Source organism: Emys orbicularis, chromosome 1, assembly GCF_028017835.1.
Source record: "Emys orbicularis isolate rEmyOrb1 chromosome 1, rEmyOrb1.hap1, whole genome shotgun sequence".
Classification (NCBI taxonomy): domain Eukaryota; kingdom Metazoa; phylum Chordata; order Testudines; family Emydidae; genus Emys; species Emys orbicularis.
The window spans coordinates 210,215,236-210,240,100 of NC_088683.1; the positions used below are offsets into that span (position 1 = coordinate 210,215,236).

General features: G+C 42.3%; 1 protein-coding gene across 1 annotated transcript in view; it reads left to right on the plus strand.

Annotated features, from left to right (window-relative positions):
* Window positions 1-24,865, plus strand: part of PDXK (pyridoxal kinase) — a 74,687-nt gene that overhangs the window by 21,910 nt on the left and 27,912 nt on the right. Inside the window, exon 2 of the mRNA XM_065423236.1 lies at window positions 14,926-14,980. Within this exon, the coding sequence (XP_065279308.1) occupies window positions 14,926-14,980 (55 nt within the window). The remainder of the gene's footprint in view (window positions 1-14,925; window positions 14,981-24,865) is intronic.

The following is a 24,865-nucleotide window of genomic DNA, read 5'->3' on the forward strand; positions in this document are numbered from 1 at the left end:
AGAAAATGCTTCATCATTCCAATCTGAGCTCCTGCTACTGACATGTCTAGTAAGACTTTTTTGTTTTATTTAAAATGTGGATGATAACATATTGTCATCACTATAAGCACACCATTTTTACAGAAGGACATCTATCTTCTGTGTATCACAGTTTTCTGATAAAATCCTCTTGCCACAAGCACAAAATTTAGCAACATCACTGTGCCTCATAAAGACCTACAGTAACTCCTCGCTTAACATTGTAGTTATGTTCCTGAAAAATGCTACTTTAAGTGAAACGATGTTAAGTGAATCCTATTTCCCCATAAGAATTAATGTAAATGAGGTGGGGAGGGGGTTAGGTTCCAGGGAAATTTTTTTTGCCAGGCAAAAGATTTTATATATATATATGTATATATACACACACACACTTATACACAATATATTTTTTTTTTAAACAATTTAATACTGTACACAGCAATACTGATTGTGAAGTTTGGTTGAGGTGGTGAAGTCAGAGGATGGGATATTCCCCAGGGAATGCCTTACTGCTAAATGATGAACTAGCACTCGGCTGAGCCCTCAAGGGTTAACACATTGTTGTTAATGTAGCCTCACACTCTACAAGGCAGCACAAATGGAGGGCAGGGAGACAGAATTGCAGCGAGAGAGAGACACACACCATGTGTGAGAGAGAGACACGCGCATTGCCCCTTTCAGTACATTGCCTGTTTAAGTAGATCAGCAAGTTGAGAGAGCAGCTGCTGCCAGCAAGCTTCCTCCGTCCTGAGCCCAGTTGTGTCCCCCTCCCGCTCTGTGGAGATGTACAGGAGTGAGGGGAGGGGGACACCCTGACATTAGCACCCCTCTGCTCCCCCACCCCCTGTACAGCAAGCAGGAGGCTCCCGGGAGCAGCTCCAAGGCAGAGGGCAGGAGCAGCACATGGCAGTGGGGGGAGGGACAGCTGAACTGCCCAGTAATTGATAGCCTACTGGGCGGCTGCTGCACAGGGAACCTAGGGGAGCTGATGGGGGCTGCCGGTCCACCCTGGTTCCAAGTCCCCACCAGTTAGCTCCAACAGGCTGCTCTTTCTGCAAGCAGTGGACAAAGCAGGTGGCTGCCAAACAACATTATAAGGGAGCATTGTGCAAGCTTAAACAAGCATGTTCTCTACTACATCAGCAATGAAACAACGTTAACTGGGACGACTTTAAGTGAGGAGTTACTGTATTTTTGTAATGCTCTAAGATACAGAAAACAAAGTTGCCTCTGATTTGCTTTTTTGCAGCTTCTGCCTTGAAATCCACAGTAAGGCTGTGTGCAGAATAACATACAGCTTCAGTGAACGTTTTCCCTCAGCTGCTCCTTGTCAAATTGATAACACATCTATTGGACAGCACTGTATTGGGAAACTTGCAATGCTTTGGCAGTTAGACTGGCTTTCTTCCAGCAGGATCCCAAAGCAGTTTAAAACTTGAATATCCATCAAGAGTTCAGCCACTTGAGTTAAGACATGCGAGACAGCAGGACGGGTTAGTTGTTGTAAGGTTGGCTTGGTCTCACCAGCCAAGCCAGTATGGCAAGTGCATGCAACAAGGAGTTTGGGAGACAACCCTGAGCATAAGAAACTGACTTGGAAGCTGGCTTAACTGCACACTCTTAATTTTCACTTAAAATTGAAAACAGAGGGTGCTGATGCCTGATTCTGAACTAGGGGAGAGAAGCAGAAGAGACAAGGGTCTGTTTTCAAATGTAGGTACTACAGACCTCAGTGGTTCAGGAGCCAAATTAGTGATAAACATTACCCAAAAGAGCCACAGTGGTGTGAATTCATTGTTTCATTTTCTCCCTCTCTAAGCTATATCTCTATATATCTAGAATTAGTCTCACAGCAAAATGACTGACCAAGTATTCTACAATTGGCTAATAACATAGTAAAAGCATCCTGATTGGTTAATAACTTAGATTGCTTAATAATTAAATCACACATGGCTTTATTATCATGTTCTGCAAAGAGCCCCTTGCAGCCCCCAATCCTCAGTCTGAATAATTCTGTGCTACAGTTAGGGAGCCCCTGGCTGAGTTGGTATTTGGACACTCAGACAGGTATTTAAATGAACAGAGAGGGTATTTAGATGCCTTATTGTCAGTAGTAAGTGTCTGGATGCTGGATTGGGCTGCCATGCTTTGCCTCTTTTTCCATTTCTTTGCTTAGCAGTATATTTCACTTCCATGTACAGGCGCTAGTTGTAGGGCTTGGACATCTTTTTGACCCTGTCTCTCAAGTGCTAAGTTTACCAGCCCTGGGTGAAAATATAATTTGCTTTCCCCTAGTCCATGCATGTTTAAATCAGTCGTGTCCCGTACCAGTGGTATAACTTTACCTATCTCCCAATAATTTCTGCTCTATCAGCTGACTTTGGAACAAGCAGAATTAGTTAACTCCCAATCTGCTGGGCTCAATTGTGGCTGTCCTTGCTCCTCTTCTAGGTATACAAGAAGTCTTCAGGCACTCAGGCTCTTCCTCCCACACCTGGGCTGATCTACTCCCTCTCCCTCCCCCAAATCATGTTAACTGTAGTGGCCCAGCCATGCTGCTCCCTCACTTAAAAAACAAAAAACAAACAAAAAAAACCAAGTGGCACCTGGGGTGTTCTGCACCCCACATCCCTCTCCCCCATTAAGGGTTTTTCTTCACTGCTAAGGTGACTCCAGTGATCAGCACCCTGGTTAACCTTGCCTGTATGTGAGCAGCCATATTCAAATTACTGTGGTCTCACTTGTGTTTTACTCACCCTTGTGAGGCACTAGCACTTTTGGGAAGCATATCCCATGATTTTTTCTGCTGCAATAAACTGAGCCACTCTGTTTTCCAGTGAATTATGGGATAACCTGTCTATCCTTCTGGGCACATGGGCACGGGGGATTGTGGGAAGGCACTGGAGGACTGTCTGAGCCTGCATCCTCACTGCAAAGTGGGCAGGTTACTAGCCAAGTGACAGCGGCACCAGAGCTCTAGCCCACACTTGGTAGCCTGGATTTAAAGCACTGCCACATTCAGGTGAGAGGGATTGTGGGCGGACAGGAACTAGGTTAGGTGCAACATCTGTGTTACTTCTGCAGTGAAGATAAGCCTGACCATCGGCTCAAAGTGAAGGTGATGGGAGCTGTGTACGTGCAGTCTCTTTGCAAATCAGTCCAAGGTGTCCTAAATTAGGCATCTGAAACTAAGGCAACACAAATTAGTGGACACTTTAAAAACATGTATTTAAACTTTGTCTGAAGTGACTTGCTTAAGATCATAAAGCAAACCTGTGGTAGAGAGGAGATTAAATCCTTGGCTTACTCTTCAGTGCTCAGTCTACTAAACCACAGTGCCTTCTAGGCCAGCGATTCTCAAACAGGGGTCTGGGGCCCCCTGGGGGGCTACCAAGCATGGAGGGCATTAGACTCTCTAGGGCCCAGGGCAGAAAGCAAAAGCTGCACTGCAAGGGACTGCAGCCCGGGACCCTGAGCCCCACCACCCAAGGCTGAAGCTGAAGCTTGAGCAACTTAACTTTGCGGTGCCCCCTGTGATGTGGGGCCCGAGCAACTGCCCTGCTTCCTACCCCTTAATGTTGGCCCTGGCTTTTATATGAAGAAAAACAGTTGTTGTGACACAGGTAGGCTGTAGAGTTTTTATTGTATGTTGGGGGGGGGGGGGGGTTAGAAAGAAAAAGGTTGAGAACCCCTGTTCTAGGCTGTTCATGGATATCTTTGGCCTAATGAAAAGGTCCATGTTAACCCACTGTCCCTTTGCTCTTAGGGAAAAGTAGCTGACAACATGACGTTTACTATCTGTAACCCTCTTCCAGTATGAAGGACAGGTAGTAACTGACTTGATTTGTTCCCCCTTAAATATTAAATATAACAATGTCATTGCAGCTTTGTAAAGTGTTCTAGAATGAGAATTTTGCTATACAGTAGAAAAAGTTAAAAATGAAAGTCACATAAAATAACATGTTGCACTTATTTCTGTGGAAAAAGAAAGCAAGGTAGCCAAAATATTAGAGAGACTCATTTCAAAACTAGAATCTAAAAGTTTATCATCTTCTAGAGGTAGCAGTAACTTTCTTTCTCCTTAGCACAGTGGGACAACATCCCTTTCTCCTCATACTGTGGCTGCCTTCAGAACAAATCTTTTGAAAGAGAACACATAAGTTACAGAGCCAGATTTTCAAAGTGTGTGCCCCAATGTAGGGTCAAATCCAAGTGTGAAGTTACAAGTGTGGTTGCAGTGGTTAGGTGCCTTTCAACTTCAAAGCACTCTCTGCAGTCTTTAGGCTAACCCACACCTCTTTTCTAGTCCTTCCGGGAACTTCCTATGGGTGAATTTTCTTAAGGCATAGAATTGCAACACTCAAGAATCTTCTATAAAGCCAAATTAAGATAATCACCCATTCCGTATTCCAAGGGATGTCCTTTTATTTTGTGCCTAATGTCCTGTAGCCCATATTCAACAGGGAGCTTTTAAAAACTTCTGGATCCCTTAAAGTATTTTTTTTTTCAAGCAGTCATCATGCAGAGGATTATACGTTATGACTCAGATGTATAACTTCGTACCAGAAAGAAAATAGTGGCGTGATATCCTTTCAAAATAAGCTTTATTCTCTTATTTTTTGTTCCTAGGAATGTAAGTAGTCACCCAAGGCTGAATCCTGCATTCATTACTCAGGTAAAACACCCACTGACATCCACAAACTGGAACAAAGTAAAGAGTGCAGGATTTGGTCCGTAATTCTCAAGTTACTCCCACTTGTTGAGTTCATTTAACACTTTTTCATTAAATATATCATTAACATGCAAATAAAAAGTTCACATTGGTCTCATGATTACAGGAAGTTCCAAACTGTGTTGTAGGTAAGCTGAAAACACCTATATAGAAGTACATCCCACCTCTCCCTTGCAAAAATCAGTAAAGTTTCATGTCCCAGGCTGAAATACAGGAGTAACAATAAATATTCAGTCTTCATTCAGAGAGAAGGAAAAATCCTGTATCCAATTTATCTTTTTTCCAGGCTCATTTTTCTTTTCTTCCTCAGCTCTACCTTCCTGCTCTTCTGCTCTCCCTCCTTCTCCTTTCATCTCATTGCTTCATATCCTTTTTCCTTAGCCTTACAATGGCTTGGGTTGCATTACTGCATATGTGCACAGCATTTATATTTATCTGAATCACACATTAAAATACCAGCTGGCGGCAGGAACACAAGACCCACAGAGAGGGCAAGGTGCTGCATTGTCTGAGCTACAGAGGACAAAAAGGGCATCTGAAAAGAAAACTGTTTTTAATTGAATTTCACTCTAACAAACTAGATTCCTTTTCCGTAAGATTCTATCAGTATACCTGTTTAACTGTCATGGCAGGTTTTATGGTTAAATTTGTGCAAACATGTTATCTCTACGAGAAAAATTAATGAAGTTAGTAGGTATTAAAAGCAGGTTGGCCACACCCCCAATTTTTATCATGGTGTTCAGAAATCTTTTGAATTGGAAGCAAACACCGATATATTAGGTAACTTTATACTTGCAGTTTTACAGCCACTAAAAGCCATGGTTTTCTTGTGTGGCAATCTATATCTATTAGACATTACAAATAGTTCACTTTACTTGTTTCTAGTCATTAAGCACAGCACGCTGTCTTTTAAACACACCATCCTTTTGTTCTGTGCTTGTACAGCACCTAGCACAGTGGCATCCTGGTCCAGGACTGGGGCAATTCGGAGCTATGGTAATACATATAAGAAGTAGCAAGCAAAACGAGTTCAGTTAGGGTTGCCTCTCTCCAGGAATTAAAGATTAATCTTAAATTAAAGATTCTCACGTGATGAAACCTCCAGGAAATACATCCAACCAAAATTGGCAGCTCTCAGTTCAGTGCAGGTTAGAAGCTAATGCAATTGCCAGTGCCACTTTTTTCTAAAGTGGATGGAGTTTGAGTTTAACAGATTTGTTGCTAAATGAACACATCTATAGAGTGAAATTAAAATGTTGCTTCCATGCCCTGTAGCAAGCTAACTTTACACTTTTATTTTTTGAGGAACAACAGTTTAAAAAAAAAAAAAGGGAATAATTATTTTACACAAAAGCAGGTACAAGAATAGCTTTCAGCATTCCTTAGAATAAACATTCACTTTATCCTAAACAGTACATTACAGAACTGTTAATGGGAACTTACTTTTCATGCAGAACTAATCTTTAGCGCTAAAGGGCTTGTTTGTTTTTTTGTCTCAAACTGTTAACTTTCAACTAGGAAATGCACCTCTACCTCGATATAACGCTGTCCTCGGGAGCCAAAAATTCTTACCATGTTATATGTGAAACCGCATTATATTGAACTTGCTTTGATCCACCGGAGTGCGCAGCCCCGCCCCCCCCGGAGCATTGCTTTACCGCGTTATATCCGAATTCGTGTTATATCGGGTCGCATTATATCGGGGTAGAGGTGTATTAGGGGTTTAAAATTTTGCATCCCTTATCTGTCTCAGGAGCATGGTATAATGTTGCATATGGTGATATCAACTCAAAGTATATGCAACTTCAAAAAAAATGAGTAAATTTCACATACTACATCTGCCTCTAAGAACCCTGCTAATTTCAGTAGTGTTAGTTACATTTTTCCTATATTTGAAAATGTGTGTTTCTCCCCTGTTGTTGTGTATACACCACCCAAATAGGCAAAGTGAAATTGCCTAATGTAACACTCTTCTGGGGACACTAAGAGCTGTGAGCCACTGTCAGCAAGAGTGAACTTTGCTGGAGGTTAGACTGTGCGTCAGCTCCTTGCCACCCCAGTCTGTCTTCCTCACTGGCAAACTCCTCAAGGCTCTCCCAGCCCGAACCGTGCGTAGTAGGTAACAATCATTGAAATCCAGCCCCTGAGCTCTTCAGAGCTCTGTCTCTGCAATGCACAGCCCATATCACTGTGCATTCATAGAAGGTATTAAGTTTCCTGCTCTTTTAAAGATTCAGTACAGGACAGCTTATTAATTTAACTGGGGTAAACACCTCCTTCCCTCAAACACAGCACTTAGTTGATTGATAGTAAGAATAAAACAAGTTTGTTAACAAAAGGACATGGGTTAAATGATACCATGTGGAAGAAATAAAGAGGGAAATGGTTACAAACAAACAAAAGTAAAAATATACTTTCTAATGGCTAAGAACTAGGGTGACCAGATGTCCTGATTTTATAGGGACAGTCCTGATTTTTGGGTCTTTTTCTTATATAGGCTCCTATTACCCCCTACCCTGTCCCGATTTTTCACACTTGCTGTCTGGTCACCCTACTAAGAACTAACTTAGCAAGGTTCAGTCTTTGTTCAAGGTAGTTTCCTCACCAGTCTTCCTTTCCCAGCAATAGCTGGCTGACTATCCCCACATAGTCCAAGCTGCTCGTTTTCCTTGTCTCCTCAGGTGAAGGATAATTCAGACTCTTTCTGTGTGTCCTTATATCTCAAGATCTGCCTTTGTTTCAAGGGTCAGTTTGATCCCTTGAGTTTGGTCTCCTGTCTCTTTTGGGAGGCTAACTCTATTTTGATTAAGGTGTCTCCTGGTGTATTCCAATGTGGTGCTTTCTGCTGCCATTTTACAAGGTAAATGTTCTTCCTGAAACCTCAATACAAATGAATAACCATTGAACTTTGCCACACCGGGTTGGAGGTATTGGTCTCTTTTCTTTGTCTTTAGAGAACTTGCTTATCAGTTCCTGCTGACACGCCTGGTTTAAACACCTTTTAGTCACAGACTTTAATGTATAATATCAGTGAGTATCCCTAATTCCATACACAGTGTTGCCCCATGCATTTCACAATGATAGTCACCAGTGTGGTGGTAGTTTTCAAAAGATGCCTCACAAGGCATATTTTGTACAAATTCCATTGCAGTTGTGTGTAGGGTGTGAATACAGGGGTGCCTAGGGTCACAACAACACACAAATTAAACTGAACATGATACAATATTTTTTCTAAATCTTCCATTTCTACTAAGCTTAGGTGCTAGTCATAACAACAGCTAGGCAAACTTTCTCAAACAAGAGGTAATTTTAAGCTGGTTGTTCTCCATTGGGAATGGTGAAGCTGGGGTGAAGAGAGATCCTGCATCAGTAACAGAAATATATAACCTGAATACCTTCTGGGGAGAGGGGAAAAAAGCAAATTTTACACAAAATTATAATTATCCCAAGAATACTTAAACACCATAGACAAAAACAATAAAGTTTCATTTAGACATGAGCCAGGGCTGTGCAATACAGATCTGGATATCAAACCTCAGAGGTATTTTTGGATGTAGAGTTTTAGATTGTTTCACTATAGATACTAGGATCCTGATCTAGGGTCATAGTCTAACCTGAAGTTTTGGAGGATGGTTGCATCTGAAGTTCGGTTGAGCTTCTGCTTTCCTGTGTGTGGTCAGGAAAGATTGGCTATCAGTAAAGGTCCTTTAAATATCTTTTAAATATCCATTTTTCTTAGCTGTGCTGGCCCTTCTCTTGAACCCTTTTCAAAGGTCTTATAGCAGAATTAGTGTTATAGAATAGGTGTGTGCATCTCCATGGGTGACCCACATTCCCACCCCCGGTCCAGGATAGTGACCTCTGCATTGCAGGCAAAGCAGGACAGTGTCAGTCTCTTTCCCTACTGTCTTTGGGGGGGAAGGTTTAAAGCTAAATTGAACTCATTTGTAATGTTGTATTCCATGTTTCATAGCTGGTAATATTTTTATTGTATCCTGGTCCAATGAGCGTGAAGGTTTTTATTTAGTTTTTCAAGCGTTAGCAGAAGGGGATAGTAGGGATCCGCCAGCCATGTCTTCTGCTTATCAGACTCATCTGTCTATGGTAGCATCCGACACTTCAGAGATTTTTTTTTAATAAACACCTCCAGTTCCTCTCACCAAGATTTCTGTAGAGGTGAGTTATATTGTATGAGATGAATGTGAGCAGCCTTCGTTTGGCTCTTCAGAAGAACTCTGCTTGAATTGAGCCTAGTCTGAGGACACCTTGCAGTCTCTATTTTGGGATTAACTGAATTATCCCCCCCAACCCCCAAACACAAACTGGGTTTGGCTTAGATTCATCCAGGATCTATGATTCTATTGGTGGAGTGTGTCCAAGGCAGAAAGGTAGCTAGGAGTGGGGAGAGGAGGCAGAAGCTATGAACTTCCCTCTGCCAAAGCGGGTGTAGAGGGCCATTGCAGTCCAAAGGAAGGATGATGCTAATCTGGACGGGGATGTGGCCAGGGCAACTGGGAGATAAAATGATTCTGTGCATTCCTCCAAACAATCTTTGCAGGACCTTCTCCTGTGGAGCCCCAGCTATAATCTACAGGGCAGCAAACTAAGGGCAGCAATCTCACCAGAGGAAATGGGGCAGGGTGCGTGTGCATGTAACTCCTCTTCCCCAGGCAGAGGCTGGCATAGGAAAGTAGTAACCTAAAATTCACTGTGCCTTTAGTACTGAATCTAGCCCCAGATTGGAAAGTCTTTCAGGACTCATTAGATCTAATGTGGGCAACATTCCAAACTGGCTCACTATATTCTATTTAAATTATTTGTATGTACATAGATCAAAAGGTGCATTATAGAACAAATACAAATACATGGTCTTAAGATCTAAACTTGGGTCCCATGTGAATGTTCCCCCACCTCCACGTTTCCAATTGGATACAGGAGTCTTCTTAACTGGTTTCTGAAGAGATTGCTGTGTGTTATTGCTGCATTCAGCAGTGAGTGAACTGATGTCTGGCAGTGTATAATTTGTGTTATATAAATAGTGTATGGTTTATTAATATCTACTTTTTTTTGGTGCTGCTTGTAGCAGAATTCAGGAGGCAATGGAAAAAGCCATTTTGTCACAGGTAAAATATTCAGGGCATTGATCACACTGCAGAAACCCCACTAGGCAATTGACAGGGTGGCACTTGAGTGGCCTGTGCCTTATTTGTCAGGCAGAGACTTTAGTTTCTGTGTGCTTCAGTGAACCGTGACAAAGTTACCAGCTTGAATTCTTTCTTCCTTGATTAAACTGTGTGAAACTGCCATATGGATCCAATTTCATGAGTCTCAGGTTCAAACGTTAGGCTAAATTTGTGTTCTGAGTAGTAGCGAGAAGTCTTCTTGAGCCACATTTCCCCCAGCCCTGATCTAGGAGTAACATCTTTAGTACTGGTGGGAGTCTCTGTAAAAAGAACTTATTCCAAACAGAGAAGCAATGTTTTATTGTTTTGGATGAATCATTGCTACAGAATTCTGTGCTCTCTGTATGTGTACATAGGAACATAACGCTATAGGAACATAATATTAGTTAAGTCCTAGTACTCATCTTGGCCTTGCCTAGAGTAGGGTTTAAAGGCGTAATGTTAGCCTGCATTAGCTACTGTGCTAACATCATTCTTTAAATCATAGTTTGGACAAAGCCTTGGAAAACAAGTTAGAAGTTATGACAAACTAGGCTGAACTTCATTATATGTTGTGGGGGGTGGGGACGATACTATTTATCCTGCCTGACAGTAATGACAATACTGAAACTATCCAACTCCTGGCTTTGTGTGAATTGCAGCTCAGTCATTGAAAAGCTATTGCTCTGTTTCCCCAGGAGAACTAGTGCCTTCTCTTTCTCTCTCCAAAACACTAGTTGTAAATGCCTTTAGTTGTTAACACGGAGCAGTGAGAAGTGCTGAACCCAGAAGAGTGAGAGTATGCCTACACTGGAGCCTGAAAGTGTCATTTCCAGCTGGCAGAGATATACCTGCGCTTCATTTGATAGAGCTAGCATGCTAAAAACGGTAGCGTAGCCACAGCAGTGTGTGCAGTAGGAGGGGCTCGACACACAAGTATGTACCTAGGATCTCCGATGGGATTGTACTTGGGACAACTAGCCCCTCCTGCACCTTACACCACTGGTATAGCTACACTTTCATTTTTAGCATGCTAGCACAGAGCTAGCATGGATGTGTCTTCGTAAGATTGAAATGATACTTCCAGCTCCAGAGAGAGACAGGCTGTGACGCTGTTTGGGAGTGTCTGAGGTGAATTGGTACCACCTGCTTACAATGGGAGGGAGCCCACTCTGTGCCCACCGGGGAAATGCTCCTCACCCACTGGCTGCTGGTAACACAGGTGTTCCATTCCGGGCTCCATGAGCCCCACTCTTTCCTCCTGCAGACTAGCAGTTTTCACCCCACTTAGGGCACAGGATATGAGAGTGTAACAATCTTCTGGACACCCTGGGGTTCGTTTTTTTTTGTAAGTTTCTGCCCTGTATCTAGTCTAGACAGTAAACATAGGCTTTCTCCACAGATGTTCATTGTTCTCATGTTGACTGGGTCAGCAATCAGACTCCCCCTTCTCAGGTGGTAGGTTTCACTCCCAACGGATCTGGATCATACTAGTGCATATGTTACACTAAAGTCTAAAATTGTTTTCTGTACAAACATCTTGCAATAACCATGACAATCAGCTAGTTCTTATCTTTCAGCAGAGACCTGTACACCTGACCCCCGTTGGGGAAATATGGAGAAGGTGGTCAGGCGTAGAGGTATTAATATCTGCCTTGGCCTATCTGTGTTACACAGGTCCTCTCTTAAATTTTGCATTCCTTTACAATATTTATCTACTGTTATCGTGGGTGGCCCAAATAATATCTGAAAGAAATTAGGGGACTTTGTGTCTATTTTTAGTTTGTTTACTCTGTACATTTGATGACACTTTGTTTTATAGTCCATTTCCCAGTTTCTTGTGTTGTCTGTTGATGTGTGAAAGATGCATTGGAGACAAAAACACATAGCTAAAAAAATCACAAACGGACTCTGGGGCAGGTGTAGTACCTGCCCCATACTTTTAATCAAACCAGTTTTACACTAACCCACCTTTCTGTCTAGCATTATTATTGGATCCTTTTTTTCCTCTAGTTGCGCACTAACACCTGCCTTTTTGTAAGAGATTGATTCTTTGACCCCATGTGAAGTCTAACATGGTCTGTAAAACTATAGCTGCACAGTATCTGAGGGGAGGAGGGAACATCATCTGCAGCAGATTCCGCCAGCCTCTTGTTGCTCCAGGCCTGCTGCCAGTTTTGTGTGCGTATGTGTGTATGTGTTTCAGATAGTCTTATTGCTGGCACGACTTGCTCACGTGGTCTTGATTTACATGAGGGTGTTACGCTGTTGATGACAAGGAAGAGATGTGCCTCCCAGTGAAGAGCGTGACTGGCAAAAGCTTCAATTAACCCTCTAGCAAATTGCCTGAAAATGGATCATACACGATTATTTCTGCATCATTACTGTTGTCTCCCATGACTCACAGAGCCATATATAGCAGCTCTTCTTCTGAGGAGAAATTTTATCCCTAGCAAAGAGGATGTGAAAACAAATACTAAATGTCAAACTGTTGTCAGATTTGTATTAGATTTTCTTTTTTTTTTTTTTTTTAGTGGTGGATAAAACTGTAGCATGGCTTGAACACCAGATAAAATATAGTTATTGCTTTCTATTTCTAGTAAATGGACAGTGCCAAGCTAAAAATCTTCACTGATTTTTTTCCCCTCCCCAGCCTTGTATTTTTAAATAATAACACACAATAGATTATTTTTAACTGGGAGGTGGGGGAGGAAATAAATTTTTACTTTGGGCTTCATCCCCCCCCCCACTTCTCTCATTTTAGGCAATCAGAACATATTTGGCTGCTGCAGTATTTGGATTGCAAATATTGCAAAGGAAATTTATTTGTGAGGGTTTTTTTATTAAGATGCCTCCATTGGATTAACCCTTTGCCACCAAAATAAAATCTCAAAAATAATCATTTCTCATGGTCTTGAGTTTCATAAAAGCTTGTGAAATTTAAATCTGGGGGCAAACAGTGTTCGTTCACCCACCTGCCAGAAAAGACCCTGGAAAAGATTTGGGGATCATGGTGAATAATCAGCTGAATGTGAGCTCCCACTGCAATGCTATGGCCAAAAGGGCTAATGTGATCCTTGGATATAAATAGGGGATATAAATAGGGGAATTTGTGATCCTTGGATATAAATGGGGAATTCTTGAGTAAAAGTAGACAGGTTAGTCAATCTCTGTATTTGGCACTGGTGCGAATGCTGCTAGAATACTGGGTCCAGTTCTGGTGCCCACAATTCAAGAAGAGCATTGATTAATTGGAGAGGGTTCAGAGAAGAGCCATGAGAATGATTAGAGGCTTAGAAAACATGCCTTATAGTGATAGACTCAAGGAGCTCAGTCTGCGTAGAAAGAGAAGGTTAAGAGGTCTATTGATTACAATCTAAGTACCTGTATGAGGAACAAATATTTGATAATGGGCTCTTCAGTCTAGCCCTTGGGGTCTGCACAACGACCCACTTTGTCACTGTGGTCTCCGTCAGTCAATGGCGCTTGCTATCGACAAATGTCAACTGACTAGATTTCATGGTGGCCTTCGGGCCCTTCATTGTGCTGATGAAACTGCTGTTGGGTGGGTCAGCAAGCACTGCAAATGCTAGAAGAAGGAGAATCTAGCCCTTCAATCTAGCACAATCCAATGGCTGGAAGTTGAGGGTAGACATATTCAGACTGGAAATAAGTTATAGATTTTTAATAGAGAGGGTAATTGACCATTGGAACAATTTACCAAGGGTTGTGGTGATTCTCCGTCACTGGCAATTTTAAAATCAAGATTGGATTTATTTATTTTTTAAAGATATGCTCTAGTTCAAACAGAAACTATTTGGAGAAAGTTCTATGACCTGTGCTATACAGTAGATCAGACTAGATGATCACAGCAGTCTTGTCTGCCTGTGGCGGGGCAAAGACTCACCGGTGCAGCGCCTCCTGCTGGTTGTCTCGGGAATTAGCTCTTTCCAGCCCGGAGCGCCCCCTGCAGACCAGTGTCTCGCCTGCCGCTGGCCCCGTGTCCCTCCCAGACCCGGGGCCCTTTGCCCTGGGGTTCTGCCCCAGCAGTAACCCCCAATCTGGGTCTCCCCTCCCTGTGGAACCCCCAACCTTCTAAACCCACCTTGCCTCAGTGGCTACTGCCAGTCATCATCTAGCCCCCGCTCCCTGGGGCAGACGGCAGTCTGTTAACCACTCATCGTCAGCAAGGGGGTTGGACCAGCTGCCTCTGCCTATTCCTGGGCTGCCCCTCTGCAATCTTAGTACCCTTTTGTGGGCCCTTAACTCGGCCTGCAGCCTGGGGCTTAGCTAGGCCAGAGCTTCCCAGCTCCCTCTGCCATTCCCCAGCCCTGCTCCACCCTAGGTACCCTCCTCAGCTTCCCAGGCAGCCAGGTCCTTCTCTCTCTAGGGAGCTAGAGAGAGTGTATCTGGCCCTCAGCCCTCTTATAGGGCCAACTGTGGCCTGATTGGGGCGTGGCCCCACCTGTGGCTGCTTCCCCCAATCAGCCTAGCATTTCACCACCACAGCCCTCTTCAGGGCTGCTTTAGCCCCGTCAGGGCAGGAGCGGAGTGACTACCCCGCTATAATGCCCTTAAAATCTATGAAAAAGTTTTTGTTTTTCCCCCCCCCAGAACCATGAGAACTCTTTTCCTCACACCCTCCATTACCCCCTCTCATTTTATGTTCATTTGGTCCCTTGAATTGTAGTTGTGGCATTGCCTGGACAAGACTTACTTCAGACCCTAAGAATGCTGTTCTATTAGCTTCTGACTGCTGGCCTTCTGGTGAATCTTCTCTTTCAGATATGGAGCTCCACTTTTCTGGTGGGTCCATCGTGTGTCTCTCTCCATGCCCCTTCCTCTACTAAAGATATTAACACTGGTTACTCAGCTCTTACTTTAAATCACATTCTAAGCTTCTAAATGTGTAACAGACCATGGTAACCTTTGTCTTCCATTTTATGATATGAGTGGCATTCTGAGGAAAGTTCTGTTTTAATAATAATAGTGTTCCTTTATTCTGTGTTGCAGGTTCTGGGATTTGAAGTTGATCCTGTGAATTCTGTCCAGTTTTCAAACCACACAGGTAAATACACACGCATACTCTTGAAGTACTATTGTGCATCCACTCCGGTGACTTTAGGCCTACCAAACACTCATTCAGCCTGATTGCATGTTATTGGGAAGAAGCTCAATCATTGTGTGATCTCTTCCTTTTGGATTCAAGACAGGACAACAATGTTCAAGGCTTGAGCCAAAGCCCATTGAATTCAATAGGCTTTGAATAAAGGACTAAATCTAAGGGCTGGTCTAAAGTGCCAAAAGTTACATCAGCATAGCTACGGCTCTGAGGTGTGAAAAGTTTGCACCCCTGAGCAACGTAGTTAAGCGGACCTAAGTCCCTGTGTAGACAGCGCTAGGTTGGCAGAAGAATTCATCCGTTGACCTAGCTACTGCTTCTCAGGGAAGTGGATTTACAACGGCGATGGGAGAACCCATCTTGTTGCTGTAGTAAATAGCTACACGGAAGTGCTACAACTGCAGTTTTTAAAATGTAGACATAGCTTAAATGTAATGAGTTCCATTCTGCTTCTTAATGGTGGATAGATTTTTTTTTTTTTTTGTTAGCCAATTTAGAAGAAATAAAACTGCATAAGGAGAAGTCATGTCAATATAAGACATTAGGCAGTGAACTAGAACACAAATACTGCATCACCAACATAGGTTATCTGAGAGTGGAGGAATCTCCAGAAAGGCACTTGTACAGTGAGTCACTTGCCTCTTTTATTGTTATTCCATTATTGCTAACCTCAAACACTCAAAAATCCTGAGCAGGACCCCCCAAAATATGAGTGGCTTAAAATGGTGTATTATTTTTTAAAGTAATACAATTTGGGTTCATATTTGCTTTCTGGTTGGTGAGCCTTTTGGGTGCATTTCTGTCACATTTTCAAGCTTTTCTCTGCATCCGTGAGGGCTAGAAACTTTTTAAAAATGAAAGTTTAGATTCTCGCATAATATAATGATTCCACTCACTGGGGCTTGAAGAGAAACACCAGTATTGTGAGACTTGCTATAACAATTTTGAGAGCTGGCAACAGTGGCTCTTTAGGTTTCTCTTTCTTATGCTTTGTTGTGCATAATTTAGTAGAAAAATCCCTACCAACTGCAGGTGGTATCAGAGCATTTAAGAGCATATAAACTATGGACAAAGAGAATTCTTAGCTTTTTTTTATAAAGTTATTTGTTTTAACTAGGACTGTCCAGCAATTAAAAAAAAATCTCAATTAATCACGTGATTAAAAAAATTAATCACAATCACACAGTTAAACAATAATAGAATACTATTTATTTAAATATTTTGGATGTTTTCTACATTTTCAAATATATCGATTTCTATTATAACACAAAATACAAAATGTACAGTGCTCACTTTATATTTATTTTTGATTACAAATATTTGCACTGTAAAAAACAAAAGAAATAGTATTTTTCAATTCACCTAATACAAGTACTGTAGTGCAATCTCTTTACCGTGAAAGTTGAACTTATAAATGTAGAATTATGTACAAAAAATAACTGCATTCAAAAATAAAGCAATGTAAAACTTTAGAGCCTCCAGTCTACTCAGTCCTACTTCAGCCAATCACTCACACAAACAAGTTTGGTTACAGTTTGCAGGAGATAATGCTGCCCGCTTCTTGTTTACAATGTCACCTGAAAGTGAGAACAGGCATTCGCATCGCACTGTTGTAGCCAGCGTCGCAAGATATTTATGTGCCAGATGCGTTAAAGATTCATATGGCCCTTCATGCTTCAACCACCATTCCAGGGGACAGGCGTCCATGCTGATGACGGGTTCTGCTCAATAACGATCCAAAGCAGTGCGGACCGACGCATGTTCATTTTCATTATCTGAATCAGATGCCACCAGCAGAAGGTTGATTTTCTTTTTTGGTGGTTCGGGTTCTGTAGTTTCTGCATTGGAGTGCTGCTCTTTGAAGACTTCTGAAAGCGTGCTCCACACCTCGTCCCTCTCAGATTTTGGATAGCATGTCAGATTCTTAAACCTTGGGTTGAGTGCTGTAGCTATTTTTAGAAATCTCACATTTCTTTGCGTTTTGTCAAATCTGCAGTGAAAGTGTTCTTAAAACAAACATGTGCTGGGTCATCATCCGAGACTGCTGTACCATGAAATATATGGCAGAATGCGGGTAAAACAGAACAGGAGACCTACAATTCTCCCCCCAAGGAGTTCAGTCACAAATTTAATTAACGCATTATTTTTTTTAACAAGCATCATCAGCATGGAAGCATGTCCTCTGGAGTGGTGGCCGAAGCATGAAGGGGCATACGAAGGTTTAGCATATCTGGCACGTAAATACCTTGCAATGCCGGCTACAAAAGTGCCATACGAACGCCTGTTCTCACTTTCAGGTGATATTGTAAATAAGAAGCAGGCAGCATTATCTCCTGTAAATGTTAACAAACTTGTTTGTGTTAGCAATTGACTGAACAAGAAGTACAGTAACTCCTCACTTAAAGTCGTCCCGGGTAACGTTGTTTCATTGTTACGTTGCTGATCAATTAGAGAACATGCTCGTTTAAAGTTGCACAATGCTCCCTTATAACGTTGTTTGGCAGCTGCCTGCTTTGTCCACTGCTTGCAGAAAGAGCAGCCTGTTGGAGCTAGCTGGTGGGGCTTGGAACCAGGGTGGGCCGGCAGCTCCCCTATCAGCTCCCCGTTCCCCTAAGTTTCCTGTGCGGCAGCCGCCCAGCAGGCTATCTATTGCCAGCAGTTCAGCTGTCCCTCCCCCCCACTACCATGTGCTGCTCCTGCCCTCTGCCTTGGAGCTGCTCCCGGGAGCCTCCTGCTTGCTGTGCAGGGGCAGGGGGGGAAGAGGGGTGCTAATGTCAGGGTGTCCCCCTCTCCGCTGCTCCTGCCCCCTGCTTACCCCATCTCCATAGAGCACGGGGGGACACGACAGGGCTCAGGATGGAGGGAGCTTGCTGGCAGCAGCTGCTGTCTCAACTTGTTGATCTACTTTAAAAGGCAGTGTACTTAGAGTGGGGTCAGTGTACTTAAAGGGACAATGCGCATCTCTCTTTCTCTCACACACAGGGTGTCTGTCTCTGTCTGCCATGCTGTCTCCCCTCCCTCCATTTGTGCTGCATTGTAGAGTGTGAGGCTACATTAACAACAATGTGTTAACCCTTGAGGGCTCAGCCGAGTACTAGTTCATCATTTAGCAGTAAGGCATTCCCTGAGAAATATCCCACCCTCTGACTTCACCACCTCAACCAAGCTTCACAGTCATCATTGCTGTACACAGTATTAAATTGTTTGTTTAAAACTTATATTGTGTGTGTGTGTGTGTGTGTGTGTGTGTGTGTGTGTGTGTGTGTGTGTGTATATATATATATATATATATATATATATACATACACACACACATAGTCTTTTGTCTGGTGAAAAACATTTCCCTGGAACCTAACCCCTCCCCCCCATTTACATTAATTCTTATGGGGAAATTGGATTTGCTTAACATCGTTTCACTTAAAGTAGCATTTTTCAGGAACATAACTACAACGTTAAGCGAGGAGTTACTGTAGGACTGAGTGGACTTGTAGGCTCTAAAGTTTTACATTGTTTTGTTTTTGAGTGCAGTTATGTAACAAAAAATCTACATTTGTAAATTGCACTTTCACGATTAAGAGATTGCACTACAGTACTTGTATGAGGTGAATTGAAAAATACTATTTCTTTTATCATTTTAACAGTGCAAATATTTGTAATAAAAATAATATAAAGTGAGTTCTGTATACTTTGTATTCTCTGTTGTAATATAAATCAATATATTTGGAAAATGTAGAAAAACATCCAAAAATACTTAATAAATTTCAATTGGGATTCTATGTTTAACAGTGCGATTAATCGCAATTAATTTTTTTTAGTTAATTGCATGAGTTAACTGCGATTAATCGACAGCCTTAGTTTTAACATCTTTCAAAGGATTGCATGAGTTGGGATATTTTTAACACTGCTGGAAGCAGTGTGCAGAAGGCTCCTAGAGCAACAAGAATTAGTGCTCTCAACTAACTGCCAACGAAATTCCAAGAGCAAGCACTCACTGAAACATGTCTCTCTCATGAAATCTAGACCCTGGGCCAAATTCTGCTCCCTCACCTTGTGTAATCCATTGATTTCAGGAAGGATAAGTCAAGGTGGTAGGAAGCATTGAGTGAAATCCTGGCCTCATTAAGTCCTTAGGAGTTTTGCCATAGACTTCAGTGGAACCAACAGTTCACTCTTTGGTGCAAGGTCAGGATGGTGAAAGATTGTCCCAAGAGCATTTAGGAAGCCAAAGTATGCCGGTCATCTGGGGAAGCCGTTGGGGGAGTAATAATTAAACATAGAGAACATTTCTTTCACATACACTTGGCCCTGACCAAAAGCTGCTTAGTTGGCTGGTTGCCTTTGACCAGTACAAAATACTCTCACATTGCTAGAGTCCAAAAGCCATAGAGCTGATTTAAATTCCTTTCACACTTTTGGTGCAATAATGTTTTTCAGTATTTTGATAACTTGATAAAATGGTTGTAAACTCCAGAAATGTAGATGGTCACAGATTTGCTTGCAATAGCTAGCTAAATGTTTATAGTTGTTGGGGATTTCATCTAGGGTTTTTTTTTTTTTTTTTTTTTACTGCTTTTGTTTCAAGAATAAATTAATTGTATGGAGTGTTAAGAGATTGAGATTTTAATTAGCCCATAAAGTTAAAGGGAAGCTGTTCTGAAGGCCAGCACATTAAATTATCAATAGCATGATCAGGTTATTGAAATGGACACAGGGATATTAGATTTTTTAGTAGTGTCTCCAAAGGATTTGGAAAGGTTTGCCAGCGGGGGGGATTGGCCACGTGGGAGTTTTGGCAGCTATTGGTGATTGTGGGAGGAGCAACAAATTAGCGGTTCTTTTTTCTAAAAGGGCGAAGTACTGACCATCCCAAGAGCTCAAAATGATGAGACTGCCTTTAGAATCATGAGATTAAAAAAACGCAACTTTTTTTTTTTTTAAATAATTTGCCTTCTGGTGTTTGAGCCATGCATGCATATGTGTGCACACAGTCAAACGCAGATAACCAAGTGCACAGCGCCTTTGTTGTAGGGAAAGCAGCGCTGATTGCCAAGTTAGTTTACTATTTGTATATTGTAGCAATTTTCCAGAGTCAAATGTTGCACTGAATGAAGTGAGGAAGATCAGAGTTGCCTTTTCTTACAGGCAAAGATCTTGAGAGTCCATTCAGCTGCACTGTTGTGAGAAAGGCAAATGGCTGAACTTCTGTTGAAGAGCTGACAGCTGCTTTTTTTGTGAAGTTACAAGGGAGTGCTACATCCCAGAGAGGACAGTTAACTGTGTGTGTGTGTGTGTGTGTGTGTGTGTGTGTGTGTGTGTGTGTGTGTGTGAGATTTATATACGTATAGGGGGGAAAGTCCACTGTGACATTTTACATCCTGTATTCTTTCAGTCCCTCTCACTCTTTTCTCTCCCTTCCTTTTCTTTTAAGCTTGGTCTTGTTATCTCTCTTTGTATTTTGTCATTTGTTATCAACTGACGGGTCTGATCTTCTGAATCGTGCTTGCCATTTTTGTTTTCGTTTTCAATCAATAAAACAAAAGATTATCATTGCCGACTACTGCTCAGAAAATGCAGCTTTCTGTAGTCTCTGGCGATCCTGAAATACAAGGTAGTGTTTTTAATCAAAAACCCCAGGAAGCAGTTTGCCATGTTGCCTGGTGAGGAGTATTTCCTGTATGATTACAGTAAGTGACTCACCTTCAAACGACATTGTGCTTCATGCGCGCATAAAAGAAACTGTCACACGGTTTACAAAGATTCTCTCTCTCTCTCTCTCTTTTTTTTTTTTTTTTTGTTTGGTCCAACAACCCCCTTCCTATGTAAGAATGCAAATCTAGTTTGGAGGGCTTTATTTAGCATTTTAAAAAAAATCCTTGTATGGTGCTTTCCTTTCTAGAAGTGATTGGCAGATTAGTTGGCAGAATGTATTTAATGTGCTTTTTTTTGGTCACTCTGAATCCCATGCCTGAAACTGTTCCAGAGAAATAGCCTGTATTTTAAAGGCAAGGAACTTTTGACTTCCACAGTAAGGGAGTTAGGTTCTGTGGTTTTCTTGGTAGCTCTGGTCTGTGATACATTCTAATAGTGCCTTACCCATCTTTCTCTTCCCTGTGTCACAGCATCCCTTCATGCCTGCAGCTACAGACTGAGAAACTCTGTGCTAGAGTTTTGGGCCGAGTGTACACTGTGAATTACAGTGTGGCAAGCCAGGGTGTGAATCTGCTGTGCGTCTGCTTGCCGCGCAGTAGTGTCCCATGCGGACACTACAACAGCATACTGAAAACCCCAGGGTGCGGCTTTGCGTACTGCTGTTTGAAAGTGTAGTCACTAAACCACACTCCGGGACTTTTGCTGCACTGTAGCAATGTTCACACGAGAGGTTATTGTGTGTCTAGCAGGTGTGCTGTACATTCACACCCTGGCTTGCTGCGCAATAACTTGCTGTGTAGATGAGCCCTAAGTGATTTAACAGAATTCCCTGATGAATTGTGTCAGAGCTGGGGATAAACTCAGATCTCCTGCCTGCCATGTGTCATAAACACAAGATCTTCTTTCCGCCTTAAAGGCTTTCTAAAGATTCTTGCTTTCCCTCAAGCCACTCAGTACAATTTTGGGGAACATTAGAGGAGAAACTCAGGCTTCAGAATAATGTGTGTGTAGTGGGATAGGGGGTGGGGGTGGAAAGAAGGGTGTTATATTTATAACTGTCTTGTCCCTGAAAAAATTCTGTTCCCCCAGAAGGGTGTGGGGTATGGCTTGGTTTGGTTTTGAGTTTATAATGCAAATCCCAAGTTTATAAGTAAGTTTTTAAAGAAGAAAAAGTGGTGGAGGGAAAAATATGTGCAAAAGCTTCATTGGCACAGTCCCTTTTTAATCCAGATGGGTTAACCTGGTCCCTTCCTTGGAGAGGCATGACTTCACACATCATGATAGGGGGTTGAAGGGCAAGAGACATTGCACACCAAGATACTTCTGTGGCTTAAAAATAAATCTGGAATATAAGGAGTTTCAAAAAGAAATCACACCCAGATGAAAGGAAAGGCTATAAAAGCACTTTGCTTTTACATTAAAGAAAACCCCTAAAACTTGTAAGTGAATGTAGTGTTCATGAATGAGAGAGACTTATACCATTGACTTGAGCTGGATACCATCTGGAGAAGTTTACTGCAACCTTTCCCAAACAGCTCTGCAAATGTAGTCTTCTATCTTGATTTGCAATGTTCTGCTGTTCCAGTCCTGGGTTTGACTTGAGCAGAAACTTCTGATTAAGCAAAATTGTGTGGTGGTTTTGTAACATTAACAACAGGAAATTAAGATGAGAGGGCTCATGTTTTCCTTTCTGGAGAATGTTAGCCAGGAATTGAATTTGACTTCCAAAGATAAAAGGTTAGTACACTGACCTAGTCACTGCCGACCCAACACCCCCTGATGTTATCAGTGTAGTGCAGTCTGCCCTAGTGTTGTGCAATCATTTTTCTAAGTACAAATTGTTTATTATCTAAGCTTTCTTGGCTCCCCTTTTTATATGAAGTGCATAAATAGTCAAGTAATGTGCAACCTTGAACTTTCTTATTGCTATGTGCCAAAATATAAATATTATTTCATGGTAGGGCTATGGCATGTAGGTGGATGAACTACAGCATGTACACAAATAAATGGTTTTGCTTTCTTTTGCAGTTCACCACATTTTCAATATATTTAATGAAACAATAATAGGGGTAATGATTGCCATGAGTTGATTATCCCTTGGACCTTATGAGGCATGAAATCTAATTCTAAATCTGTGCCTTCCATTACCCTGACGTGAGATGGCCTTCTGGCTGGTCAAGGGAGACCCTGATTGCCATGATGAAATACTTGGACAAAAAAAAGTTACTTTTCCCCGAGAAAGCAGATCAGAAAGCCACAGAGTAATTTTGCTTAGCTCTGCAACTTTTCATCACTTTACCTGCTTAAAGCACCAGGTCTGTCCAAAGCATGTATACAATGCAAATTATCTGTGCCACGAGGACCAGGCAGATATGACAGTATCTGCTCCGTGGACTATAGGAGTTAGCAACCAATCCTGAATGAGACTGACGAGACACACTGTTTTCTTGTAGCTACTTTTCAGATAGGCCGTTAATCTTGAATGTACCATACACAAATTCATATGCCCATTTGACAGTTTCCTTTTGAATTGGCATATTAAAAGGTCACTATTTTGCACCCTGAGCTTTGGGTCATAATGTCACCTTCACCAAGTTTGTGGTCAGCGTGGTATCAGCACAACTTCCTCAGCTGGGACTCTGAGTTTTCCAAACGGATACAATATGCAGTGCACTGAATACAGGGTTGATTGAAGAATTGCACTAAAGGCACCTCTAGACTAGATTGGGGAATATAGTCCTGTTTAAAAATGTGACTAGTGTGTACAGGGTTTGGTAACTTTAAAATGTGTTAGCTGGTTGTGGGCAAACCTAGGTTTCCCTGCCCCCTGCCTCCCATGAGCAGCTAATCCATTCTTAAAGATGTTGAAACCCTGTTGTAACAGGGCACTTTGCCCAATGAGCTGGAGAGCCAGGGACTATGCTGGCCCTGATTACAGGATGAGCCACTCCTGGGTTGAATCCGCTGCTTTAATATAAAAGGCAACAGGAAACTGCAGCATGTGGCTGATGGAGAAAGTGACTGGGGGTGCTAGGAAGCCTGACAAAAGCAGGATAAAACTCCCAAGGCAGGGAGGCCTGGGAGAGACCCTGCCCAAGAAGCAGGAGAGAGACTGACAGACGCTCAGAAAAGGGGGGGGCTGTGCCCAGTTGACACTATGTAAGTTTGTGTTTAGTTTCTCAAAGATGCTGTTATTTTGGGCTGTCGGGTGAGAGACTGGAGGACCAGTATGTACCCAGAAGAGTAAATAAATGGGACTGCTTGTTGGGTCTGTCTTGAATTTCTTTTGGACTGGATGAGTTCTCAAAGGGGCCTTGCTGAGGGAGAGAAAGAGGCAGGAGTCAGCCATAACCTTACACCCATCAACACTAGTGTTTAAAAATATTAGTTAAGATACGTTAAGTCTGTGTTTTTAAAAAGTGTTAGCTATCTTCCTGGTCCAAACCTGGCCTGGCGAATAGTGGTGGTAGCCACTCTGTGGTTTGTCTTGCATGTGGTGCTAGTCTTCACTTTTGTCCCTGCAGATGCTGCCTCTTCAGACCAAATTCTCAGTGAACATGGCTGTTTAACAGCTTATTATTTTATTTCATTGAGGGAGTTGGCTTTTTTCCTATATGCTCTTTCTTCAAAGGAAAAGCTTAAGTTTCTTTCCAGGGTTGCTCCTAAGGAGTGAGCTGCATTTTTTTTTTTTTTTTTTTTTTTTTAATTTCATGCTCTGCTAAAAATGGCTGAGGCCAGTAGCCTCCCTTCAGTCACATCCCAGATGAGCAGCACTTTGTCTCCTGACCCTTCTGCAGACCAGAGTCTACTTGCTTGTGCACAAGCTCAGCGGTAGCATAGCAGCTGTTGCCAAAACTAGACATCAAAACAGCATCCTGTATCTTTTTGGCTGCAAATACAGAATTATATTTTGTTCCCTTTTATAACTATACTAATGAGACCCCTTCAGTATACAGTGTTTCAGACCATAGGTCAAATCCTCGCCTGAAGCATAGGATCAAGTTTTGGCGGGAGGTGTGCTCAGGTGGCATCATGCCTAACTCATGGGACGCCGTGCAGAGCTGGCAGCTAAAGCGGCCCGAGTGATCTTCTGACTTATAGTGGCTGCCAGTGGCCCACAAGGGCCAAAACTGCAGTCTGAGATCCGTGTGGTGGAGAGGAATCTTGGCCATGTAGACCTAT